The sequence below is a fragment of the Gymnoscopelus microlampas genome, assembly GCF_963454915.1.
Source record: "Gymnoscopelus microlampas genome assembly, chromosome: 24".
Taxonomy (NCBI): Eukaryota; Metazoa; Chordata; class Actinopteri; order Myctophiformes; family Myctophidae; genus Gymnoscopelus; species Gymnoscopelus microlampas.
This window is the reverse complement of record NC_139961.1, coordinates 8,405,126-8,417,707: the sequence shown is the minus strand read 5'-3', so window position 1 is coordinate 8,417,707 and position 12,582 is coordinate 8,405,126. Positions and strand designations below refer to the sequence as shown.

The window sequence follows — 12,582 nt, the reverse complement described above, 5'->3', positions numbered from 1 at the left end:
CCATCATACCCCCTAGTCTAAAGTGCATCTTTATATACTCTCTGACCCCCAACATGGCTGCAGTCTCAAGCGAACTTGAGCCACTAGAGGCACGTGCCGAAAGTTGCGAAGTTCGCTTGTGCCTACTCAGCCCCGTCCAAGTTATGTACCGATAGGCTCAGAATAGTAAATGATGTTGTGGGGACTGCGTTTGCTCCAACTGCCACTGAAAGTGACTACTGGCCGATCACAGCGCGTCTTTCCCGGGACTTACCCAACTCTCAACTTCCGGTCCCCAACCACAGTGCACTTACATAGCTTGCATGTGCGACGCCCCCTTGCTGACGACACGTTGCCACCCACTATAGTAGTATTTAATGTTTAATGGCATACATCTGCATTATCTATCATTGTTTCTATTATCAAATAGAATATACAGGCTTGACTTTGTCTCTCCTTCACCCCCAGTGTTCACCATGGCGGAGAGTGCAGGCTGCAACCAGGTGTGAGGAAGTGTAAGTGTTTACTCTGTTTCAATCATGAAATCAAAGCAGCACACATCCTGCAATGTAGAACAGCTCACATAAACAGCAGCATGTGACTTTCACTTAAAGACGGGGTGCTGTGATCCCCCCCCCTAAAACATAATCATCAGGTATTATGGTTATATATACTAGGAGGAAGATTTTTTTCAAAAAAGTGTACAGAAATTGTTAAAATTATGTTTTTATGTGGACACGCCTCCAGTTCATTAAGTATACCTGGTTCTCACCTTAGCACCTCCTCCACCACCTTAGCACCACCCACATGTCCTAGTCCCTGCTCCTCCTCATGCCCACACCTGTTGTGTTATGATAATGAGGGGGAGGGTTTGTTTTTACGATGTCACTAAAGCGCTGTTTCTGTATTGGCACGTTTGACCCTCAAGGTTTCAGCCTCCAGGAAGAAACTCCAAATAGTCAGAGAAGACATAAAACACCATAAAACCACCACCGGGGGGCTTAATGAAGTTCTATCAACCTCATAGACACATGAAAAACAGAAAAAGTGCAAAAACATGGCACCAGCTCTTTAACATAACTGTAATGTGTTTATATTAACAAAAACATGCATTATATTACCTGGGGTTTATTACATAACACAATCTAGTTTTGGGTGAACCCTGCCTAGCAATGGTGTCCAGGATTCTAGAATTATACACTAAGGCTCCTATTCAGCGTGCACTTTGAGCAAACCGCTAGTTTCGGAGTGCGCACTAGGCAAGAGGCGTTGCCCCGCAAAATTTGGTATTCTGTGGTACTCCCCCGCCCCGCAAAACACCTGCGCTCCCCGTTACATTATGCATAGGTGTGGTTTGGGCGTTACAATGATAAAACCAATCACCGTGCCAGAAGCCATTGCCTTTAAGAGAAGACTGCGCTAGCCGTCATCCCCGTCATCCCCGATCCAATATATGCTCTAGCCTATCTCCCCGTCTGCACTGTTGCCTGGTCTGATTATTATAAGCCACATTGGGCTTGTTTTCCTTCTTTTTTATTTTATTTATCCAAATACATTTTTATATTAATGTGTAGCCTATTGTGTTAACAATAAGCGTGTCATATTAGTCAGATCCGGAATAGTATTATGAAACTTAAAGCCATTTAAAATATTTATACTATTGGTACACACCGGCTGCTCCCAAATAATTAATTACATCATGTTGCCACAACGCTCCTACAGGCACCCATGGACCTCCAGCTGGTCGACCACAGGGCTGGGCGGTGGTACACTGACATACAGTAGCACATGGGTATAATAAATGGGACAGTTTTAGGAAAGGTCTATATGTACTCACTTTGGCTGTTATTGTTCTATTTCCACCATTCTAATGGATTCCAGGGGTGTGTAAACAGGGGTGTGAAGTTGCTCCATAGTTTCCTCTGAAGTGACGCAGTTAAAGTTAACTTATACATCCATATTGTCCCCGTTATCTTTCATCATCCACCTTTGTTCATTAATCCAGAACAGAGCTACACTTTAAGTTTACATCAATCATATCCTCTCAAACCCAGACACATTGCTGCGAACCGCGGTTTGGGTGGGTTCGAGTCAATCAAATATAATTATTAATTAATATCGGATAAACCGCGGGTGAAATATTGCGGTAAATAAATTAATGACATCTAATAGCCTATATCTATCCATAAAATAGCCAAATCTCTGCGTGCTTGTGTCTGTGTGAGTGTGTAGAGCAGTGTGCGATGCGACGACAAAATGCGTCTTTTTTTTAAACCGGTTGGATGCCGCATGTATGTTGGATGCAGTGGTGGAAAAAGAACTCAAATTCTTTACTTAAGTAAAAGTACCAATACTGCAATATAGAAATACTCTGTTACAAGTAAAAGTCCAGAATTCAAAATTTACTTGAGTAAAAGTACAAAAGTATTGGCATCAAAATGTACTTAAAGTATCAAAAGTAAAAGTACTAAAATATTTGAAAATAGCAGATCTACAAGCTCTCAACTCGTTGTGATGCCACCGTTGAGAGCTTGTAGATCGGCTATTTTCAAATAGCCTATGTATAAAATAGGGCTAAAGTGGTTAATGTATGTTTCATAATATAATCATTTATATTTGAAAAGTAACTAGTAACTAAAGTTTTCAAATAAATGTAGTGAAGTAAAAGTACAATATTTGCCTCTGAGATGTAGTGGAGTAGGCCTAGAAGTAAAAGTATTGGAAATTGGAAATACTCAAGTAAAGTACAAATACCTCAAAATTGTACTTAAGTACAGTACTTAATTAAATGTACTTAGTTACTTTCCACCACTGGTTGGATGCCTGTATGTTCGATGCCGCACAGAACGTTCAGCGCAGCGCCGGTTAAAAAAAAAGAAAAAAGACGCACTGACATTTCCATAGGTGAAATCAATGCATTTTGTGCTCGCATCGCACAACTAATACTAACGGGGAATACCAGAAAATAATAATATTTTGACATACGGGAAAAACGGTTAGTGCGGATGCGGATTTTTAAATTGGATAATATAATTATTGCGGTTGGATAACGGGCGGATAATTAATTTGTACATTTGGATTCGGATGACGTGAGAGGCCATCCGCGCATTTCTACCTACCCAAAATAACAGACATACAAGCTATCAACACGCTGCGTCATGTCGTGTCAACAGCTTACAGATCTGTTATTTTGGACAGCGTATAACAATGAGGCGCGCGCGCGCCACGGAGTAGCCTTGCTTGGACCTTTTAATGCAGTGGTTCTCAACCTGTGGTTCGACACCACAATGGAGCACCCAGCGCCTGGTGAGCTTGTAGATCTGCTATTTTCACAATATTTATCTGTGGGACCGAGTCAAACAAAATGGGGGTGGGGGGGGGGGGTCCCCAGTTCAAATATGGTTATTTTGGGGGGTCGCTGGCCTGAAAAGATTGAGAACCTTTAACAGTAAACATGAACGTATAGCGTTTACGTGGGGAATATAATAATAATATAATATATAATATAATATTCACCCGCAGCATGGGTTTAACGACACAGCAGCCAAAATGAAAATCACACTAGATGATCCGCAGATCGATCATCTTATAAAAAATGTAAGTGCTTAAGATTTTAGCCCAAACCCAACGGGACCAGACCCGGCCCGTCGGCACCGGCTGGGCCGGGTCGACGTTTTTTAAAATACTATTCTTCTTACACAGCTTCTAAGCAGCTAATAATCACCATAGCGCAAAAGTAGGTCAAATCAATCAATCAGCCAGCTGTTTTCTGTCACTGCGCTGGCAATCCGAACTGTTTTGTAGGCTACTGCTTGCTGAAAGAAGAATTTTATTAAGACATGACAGAGCATTTTATTAAGACATGACAGAGCAATATGGAAAAAACGAAAATATCTCAATTAAAAGTATATTTCTTATAATAACCGAATATCATTCTTAAAATGGTTATGGGGCAGTGTATATATTTATATAGCCCTATTTGCTCCAATCTGTTTTTTAAAGAAAAAATATAGACTGTTGAGGGTGGAATGACTCCTGTTCTGAACGAATTACCAAGATTTAATGCAGCAATTAAGCTTCTTTAGAAAAATGACTGACGGGCTGGGCTGGGTCTAATTTGTCAATTATTAGTCGAGCCGGGCTAAAATATTTAGGGGATATGAAAGCTCTAGTTAGTAGTTTGAAGTGCTCATGTGGCCTTATAGTTGCTTCTTTTTGTTTTCATAGACCTGCGGTTGCTTATTTCTCACATGCTGCATGCATGGCAACACGGCTAATAGTCCACGGGCACAAAGCCATTGCAGTGTCTGTGTGCACTTGGCGGGTGGTTTCAGAAACGGGCGGGTGCTTTTAGAATGCACTATCCCCCCCCCCAAAGCCGTACCCATGTGTGTCTGCAGAATGGCAATGTGGGGGATATAGCAACAACACGCCCACGGCCACACCCCCACGCGCAACTAACGGCGTCGGCATAATGGGGGACGGGGAGCGCAGGTGCTAGAAGGCAGCGCAGCTCCATTATCCGTATTTAACAGGTTTAGGGTAACGTTTAGGGGTTTAGCGGGCTGCAGAATAGGAGCCTAAGTACCTACTGTACTTCTCAAAGCTTTCAGCACTTCCTCTCTGAATGTAAACTCTCTAGCCTGTAAGAGCACACCAAATAGGAGTGATTTAATTAAAGATAGCCTCTCTCTAATTAAATAAATGTTGATGTGGGTCATTGTGGTCTTGTATATCGCATAATGTTATCCGCTCGACACTATCATGCAACGAAAAATAAACCAGGTTGGCATGGCACAGACTCAGAGAGGCTTCCCTTGCAACATTTTGCAAAATCAATGGATTTAAGAACTATGAAGGGTGCACATTGACACCATGCCAGTGGTGTAAAGTAACTAAGTACATGTACTCAAGTACCGTACTTGAGTACAATTATTAGATATTTGTACTTTACTGGAGTACTTCCAATTTCCAGTACTTTTACTTCTACTCCACTACATCTCAGATATTGTACTTTTGCTCCACTACAATTATTTGAAAACTTTAGTTACTAGTTACTTTGTACGTTTATTATTATTATTACAAAACCACTTCAGCCCTATATACATTTTGGCAATTTGAAAATAGCTGATTTACAAGCTCACAATGTGTTAAGATGCGATGCATTGTGAGCTTGTAGATCTGCTATTTTCAAAAGATGTTCATACATTTTAAACATTTGAAAACTTGTGAAATGGGACATTCTGCATAACGAGTATACTTTCTACTTTTATTATTTTAAGTACATTTTGATACCAATACTTTTGTACTTTTACTCAAGTACATTTTGAATTCCAGACTTTAACTTTTAACGTATTTCTACATTGCAGTATTGATACTTTTACTTAAGTGAAACATTTGAGTACTTTTTCACCATGCAGTGTCTGCACTGTTCCTGCGTCAGTCCATAGTTTCATAAAGCATCATTTATCTACTCGTCGATCATGCAGGGGTGTCACTTGCTAAAAAGAACATATTGCTACAGTATCCATATGTTGGATACAGAATTAGAATTAGAATCAGAATCAGAATCAGCTTTATTGTCACATCACAGGTTTACAGAAGTAAAAAAGTGGGTGAAATTCGTTTTTTGTGCATGGTTCCCATTGTGTCGTTATTTCCATAGAAAAAAAGAAGAAGAGGGGGGGGGGGTAGTGGGAAAGGAGATCTAACAAGAGTATCTGACATATGATATAAAGGTAGGCCTGGTATAAAGGCCTACATAAACAACCAACCTGATGGTATGAAGAGTGTGTGTGTGTGTGTGTGTGTGTGTGTGTGTGTGTGTGTGTGTGTGTGTGTGTGTGTGTGTGTGTGTGTGTGTGTGTGTGTGTGTGTGTGTGTGTGTGTGTGTGTGTGTGCTCCCACACACGTGCGTGAGATTAGCGGCCTGTCGGCACAGCGGCCCCCGTCCCTTGCATCTGAACAGCGGCCGTGTTTCTCTCGGTCCCCCGCTGTGCTGTTCCATACAGTAGCGATCCAGATAAATAAACATGTTTGAAAATGACCAGGCGGCCCCGACCGTCCTGTGAGCAACTCAGGAGGGTTAAGATTGGATCTTTGAACCCTCACACTAGATGATATTTATGCCCGAGATTCACTCCCGATCTATAGGCTGGGGTAGGGCAAGACCCCGATTATCTCGTAGTGTAAGGCCACCTTTAAACTGCAGAATGAATTGATTGCTGAATGGGGTTTGACCAGAGCGTATTTCATTTACTTTCACTAGGCTATCAGCAGTGGTGGGAAAAGTACTCAAATGTTTTACTTAAGTAAAAGTACCAATACTGCAATGTAGAAATACTCTGTTACAAGTGAAAAGTACCAATACTGCAATGTAGAAATACTCTGTTACAAGTAAAAGTCAGGAATTCAAAATTTACTCGAGTAAAAGTACAACAATATTGGTATCAAAATGTACTTAACCCATTAAGACCTGGAACGCATCTGTGTCATTTCAATCTACAAGCTCGTAGCGCGGCACCGAGTGCCGCGCTACGAGCTTGTAGATTTGCTATTTTTGAAAATTAAAGAACATTTGTGCAAATCTTTGAATATATATATTTTAAAGCGAACATTTGTAACTCAAATATTTGCTTCTGGGGGTCCCTGGAACAAAATAGTTTGAGATGGGGGTCCGCGGCCAAATACATATACATTCTGGGGTCCTTGACATGAAAAAGTTTGAGAACCACTGACATAGCAACATAAGTTTTTTCAAAAAAGCCTTAATGGGTTAAAGTACTAAAAGTAAAACGTACTCATTATGCAGAACGTCCCTCTTCACAAGTTTTCAAATGTATAAAAATATTTAGAAAATAGCAGTATTTTCAATTTTCATTACTTTTACTTCTACTCCACTACATCTCAGAGGCAAATATTGTACTTTTACTCCACTACAATTATCTGAAAACTTTAGTTACTAGTTACTTTGTAGACTTTGATTATATTACAAAAACAGTTAATGCCCTATATACATTTCGGCCATTTGAAAATAGCCGATCTACAAGCTCACAATGTGTCGCATCGCGAAGCATAGTGGGATTGTAGATCCCACTATCCACTTGTGGTCGAGTAAAAGTATAATGTTTGCCTCTGAGATGTAGTGGACTAGACTGCGTGTTACACACACAGTCAAAAAGTATATTGGAAAAAAAGTGACACAATGTGAGCTTGTATATCTGCTTCTCATGGATTAAAGTTCTCAGTCACCACTCATTAAGTGTGTCACTCAAAGGTTTTCTTCAAGCTTGCAAGGCGTCAAAGACACGTAAGTTTTTAGATCCGCTATGTTCGGTTATTAGTTATATTAACATTAAAGAGTATTTGAAGTGGTCAAACTATATAGAATACATGTTCAATCTTTCAGAAAATCCTAATGATCTCAGATAGTTCATAAAATGTCTTCAAATGGCTGCCTGGTTGTACTGTATGGCTACCAAAACATTATGAATATTTTACATATTTTGCTTGATTATGAAACACAGTGCTAGTGTGAGGGGGGGTCCTTTAACACTGTTTTACAAATTGCAAATTAGGAAGCCATTACAAAACCTGTGTGTGTGTGTGTGTGTGTGTGTGTGTGTGTGTGTGTGTGTGTGTGTGTGTGTGTGTGTGTGTGTGTGTGTGTGTGTGTACTCTATGTGTATACCGTATGATGTTTGTTTTTTTGATTGTTTGTTTCTGTGTGTGTGTGTGTGTGTGTGTGTGTGTGCGTGTGCTTGTATGTCCTGCGTGACGATGTGTTGTGAACTTGTAGATCTTATTTATTATATATAAATGTATTTAACCTATTAAGACCTGGAACGCATCTGTGTCATTTTTAGATGTGAGCTAAAAAGCATTATATTACACTTTGTCTATTAAAAAATAGCAGATATAAAAGCTCGTAGCGCGGCACCGAGTGCCGCGCTACGAGCTTGTAGATTTGTTATTTTTGAAAAATCATGAACATTTGTGCAAATATTTGGATATATATATTTTAAAGCGAACATTTGCAACTCAAATCTTTGCTTCTGGGGGTCCCTGGAACAAAATATTTTGAGCTGGGGGTCCGTGGCCAAATACATATACATTTTTGGGTCCGTGACATGAAAAAGTTACTACATTACAAAACCTGTGTGTGTGTGTGTGTGTGTGTGTGTGTGTGTGTGTGTGTGTGTGTGTGTGTGTGTGTGTGTGTGTGTGTGTGTGTGTGTGTGTGTGTGTGTGTGTGTGTGTGTGTGTGTGTGTGTGTGTGTGTGTGTGTGTGTGCGTGTGTGCGTGCGCGTGTGTCCTGCATGACGATGTGTTGTGAACTTGTAGATCTTATTTATTATATATATGTATTATTATTATATTTCTATTCTGGACATGTCATTATAGGTGATTTTACTGAAAATAGAAGATCTACAAGCTCACAACACATAGATCTGTCATTTTGATTTTTTTGAAATAAAGCTCAAGTGGTTTCTGAATCATTTGAGCCACGTGTCGATGCGACGCGTTGTGAGCTTGTAGATCTGCTATTTTTGCTATTAACATTTTTGAAGATTTCTGAGTGTGTGTGTGTGTGTGTGTGGGTGGGTGGGTGGGTGGGCGGGCGGGCGGGCGTGTGTGCGCGTGCGTGTACTCTATGTGTATACCGTATGATGTTTGTTTGTTTGATTGTTTGTTTCTGTGTGTGTGTGTGTGTGTGCGTGCGTGTGCTTGTGTGTCCTGCATGACGATGTGTTGTGAACTTGTAGATCTTATTTATTATATATAAATGTACTTAACCCATTAAGACCTGGAACGCATCTGTGTCATTTTTAGATGTGAGCTAAAAAGCATTATTTTACACTTTGTCTATTCAAACATAGCAGATATAAAAGCTCATAGCGCGGCACCGAGTGCCGCGCTACGAGCTTGTAGATTTGTTATTTTTTTTAAATCATGAACATTTGTGCAAATATTTGAATATATTTTATTTTAAAGCGAACATTTGTAACTCAAATCTTTGCTTCTGGGGGTCCCTAGAACAAAATATTTTGAGATGGGGGTCCGTGGCCAAATACATATCATTTTGGGTCCTTGACATGAAAAAGTTATTACATTACAAAACCTGTGTGTGTGTGTGTGTGTGTGTGTGTGTGTGTGTGTGTGTGTGTGTGTGTGTGTGTGTGTGTTCTTGCATGTGCGTACATATTGTACCATCACCATGTGCTTTGCAGTGGTATAAAGCAACTAAGTACATTTACTCAAGTACAATTTTGAGGTACTTTTACTTTACTGGAGTATTTCCTATTTTCAATACTTCTACTTCTACTTCTACTCCACTACATCTAGATCTCATTTATTATATATTACTATATTTTTTATTTTTTATTATTACCCTTATTATTATTATTATTATTATTATTATTATTATTATTAACCAGATTAACTCTTTGGGGTAATTATCAGTGGTGGAAAAAGTACTTTAATTCTTTAATTAAGTAAAAGTACCAATACTGCAATATAGAAATACTCTGTTACAAGTAAAAGTCCAGAATTCAAAATTTACTTGAGTAAAAGTACAAAAGTATTGGCATCAAAATGTACTTAAAGTACCAAGAGTACTAAAATGTTTGAACATGGCAGATCTAGAAGCTCACAACGTGTTGCGATGCGATGCGCTGTCAGCTTGTAGATCTGCTATTTTCAAACAGCCTAGGTATGAAATAGCGCTAAAGTGGTTAATATACGTGTCATAATATCATCATTTATATCCGAAAAGTAACTAGTAACTAAAGTTTTCAAATAATTGTAGTGGAGTAAAAGTACAATACTTGCCTCTGAGATGTAGTGGAGTAGAAGTAAAAGTATTGGAAATTGGAAATACTCAAGTAAAGTACCTCAAAATTTTACTTACGTACTGTACTTAAGTAAATGTACTTAGTTACTTTCCACCACTGGTATTTATACAGTAGCTGAACATTGTACTGAAAATGACAGATCTACAAGCTCTCAACGCATCACGGAGTGATGCGTTGAGAGCTTGTAGATCTGTCATTTTCTAACATTTTTGAAACAGCGTTCATAGTGGTTAATAAGTTACATTTGTACATTATTATGAAGTTCTATATGATTGTAAACTGGTGTTGTGTTGTGTGTTGTTCTCTCATCAGATGTGTGTGAACTCACACTGGATCCAAACACAGCACACAGATACCTCTCTCTGTCTGAGGACAACAAGAAGGCGACGTATGTGGTGGAGGAGGACCAACCATATCCTGACCATCCAGACAGATTTGACTCCTATCCACAGGTTCTGTGTAGAGAGAGTCTGCCTGACCGCTGTTACTGGGAGGTAGAGTGGAGTGGATGGGTTCATATATCAGTGACACACAGAGGAATCAACAGGAGAGGAAAGGGTGATGACTGTAGGTTAGGATCCAATGACAAATCCTGGAGTCTGGTATGTGATGATGATGACAACGATTACCATGTCCGTCACAATGGGGAGAAGACTAAACTCTCTGTCCGTCCCTCTGATGTCCTCCGTCTCCGTCGCTCCAACAGAGTAGCCGTGTATGTAGACTGTCCAGCTGGAAGTCTGTCTTTTTACAAAGTGTTATCTAACACACTGACACACCTACACACCTACCAGTGCACTTTCACTGAACCACTCTGTGCTGGGTTCAACTGCGGGGGTTCAGTGTCTCTGTGTCAGATCTAGGAGGTACAGTAACGTCATGTGTCCTGGAGACACTGCTGCCACACATTCTCTCACCCACACACACACACACACACACACACACACACACACACACACACACACACACACACACACACACACACACACACACACACACACACACACAGTTATGCAGCTCGGCCCGTTGTGAGCTTGCAGATCGTCTCGTTTCCATTGTGGTCCATTGTACTCAATTCATCAGTAATACATATCGTTGCTGTCGGGCAGAAACCTCTTATCTCCATATTCTAACTCTTTGTGTTGTTTTTCATAAATTAACCCCTACTTGATCACACTACAGCGTCACACAAAAGCATCAAAAGTAGCAGATCTACAAGCTCTAAACGCGGCGCAAAGCAGTGTGTTTAGAGCTTGTAGATCTGATACTTTTTATATATTTTTGAACTTGAATCCTGAAAAGTAACAGTTTTGGACGTACAAGGTTATACAGAGGATGCTGCTACCAAGGTGTCAGTGGTGTAAAGTAACTAATTACATCTACTCAAGTACTGTACTTAAGTACAATTTTGAGGTATTTTTACTTTACTGGAGTATTTGAATTTGTTTATACTTTTACTTCTACTCCACTACATCTCAGAGGCAAATATTGTACTTTACTCCACTACAATTATTTGCAAACTTTAGTTACTAGTTACTTTGTAGATTTTGATTATTATTACAAAACATAAATTAACCACTTCAGCTCTATATACATTTCGGCCATTTGAAAATAGCAGATCTACAAGCTCACAATGCGTCGCGATGCGACGCATTGTGAGCTTGTAGATCTGCTATTTTCAAAGTATTTGTATACATTTTATTGAAAACGTATTTAATTGGACATTCTGCATAATGAGTACTTTCTACTTTTGTTACTCTAAGTACATTTTGATACTAATACTTTTGTACTTTTACTCAAGTAAATTGTGAATTCCAGACATTTACCTTTAACTATTATAAGTATATAAGTATTTCTACATTGCAGTATTGATACTTTTACTTAGTATTAAGTAAAACAAAAGGGAGAGTACTTTTCCCACCACTGCCAGGTGTTGAAGGAGTTAAACTATGCTCACGTTGTAGATCTTTAATGGGTTTTGGTAGTTCATTCCACACTATAGCAAAGGAGAAACATGTCAAAGTAACATGGGTATAAATATACAAATGGGTTCCACAAAGAGAAAGGAAACATACATACAGAGAGAGAAGAATAAACATCAACCCCACATCCTCCTTTTATCATCATTCCACTGTTTCTATTGATTTTATTCCTTAGTCTCAGCCTTTTCTTAATGTAATGTAATGACCTATGATTGTATCGATTTATTGTGCTTATCAAAGCCATGTGTTTGGTCAAATGGTATGTAATGACCTATGAATTCATTGTATGGGACATTGAGATGGGTTTTACAATGTTGTGCTTAATAACTCTTATGTTATAGTAACCTGTGTATCATGTGTGACATGCTTTCTAATAAACACATACTGTAAGAAAGTTGTTTTGCTTCAATCTTTAATAATAATAATAATAATAATAAATCCAAATCTTTGTGTGATTGGAACTTTGTTTAACATTAACCACTTGAACCCTAGCATTTCTATTCTGATGGGAACATTAGCAGAAAATAGCAGATCTATAAGCTCACACTGCCTTGCGCTGCAAGGTTGCGAGGTTGTAGATCTGCTATTTTCGGGCAAATAGGTTTGGTATGGGGGGGAAAAAGAGCAGACTAAATACAAGTTTTGTGGTTAACTGTTTAAAAGTACTCATTAACATGAATCCAACATATTTAATAGAAAAGATAATGTGTAAACAAACAAACAAACAATCAAACACTGATGATATTGCTGTCAAATAAGTCTGAAAC

General features: G+C 39.1%; 1 protein-coding gene across 1 annotated transcript in view; it reads left to right on the top strand.

Moving 5' to 3' along the window:
• Positions 1 to 10,729, top strand: part of LOC311040713 (protein NLRC3-like) — a 46,027-nt gene extending 35,298 nt beyond the window's left edge. The window contains exons 10-11 of the mRNA XM_084051054.1: positions 448 to 494; positions 10,146 to 10,729. Coding sequence (XP_083907180.1) covers positions 448 to 494; positions 10,146 to 10,696 — 598 coding nt within the window. The 3' untranslated portion in view covers positions 10,697 to 10,729. The remainder of the gene's footprint in view (positions 1 to 447; positions 495 to 10,145) is intronic.
• Positions 10,730 to 12,582: the final 1,853 nt, after the last annotated feature.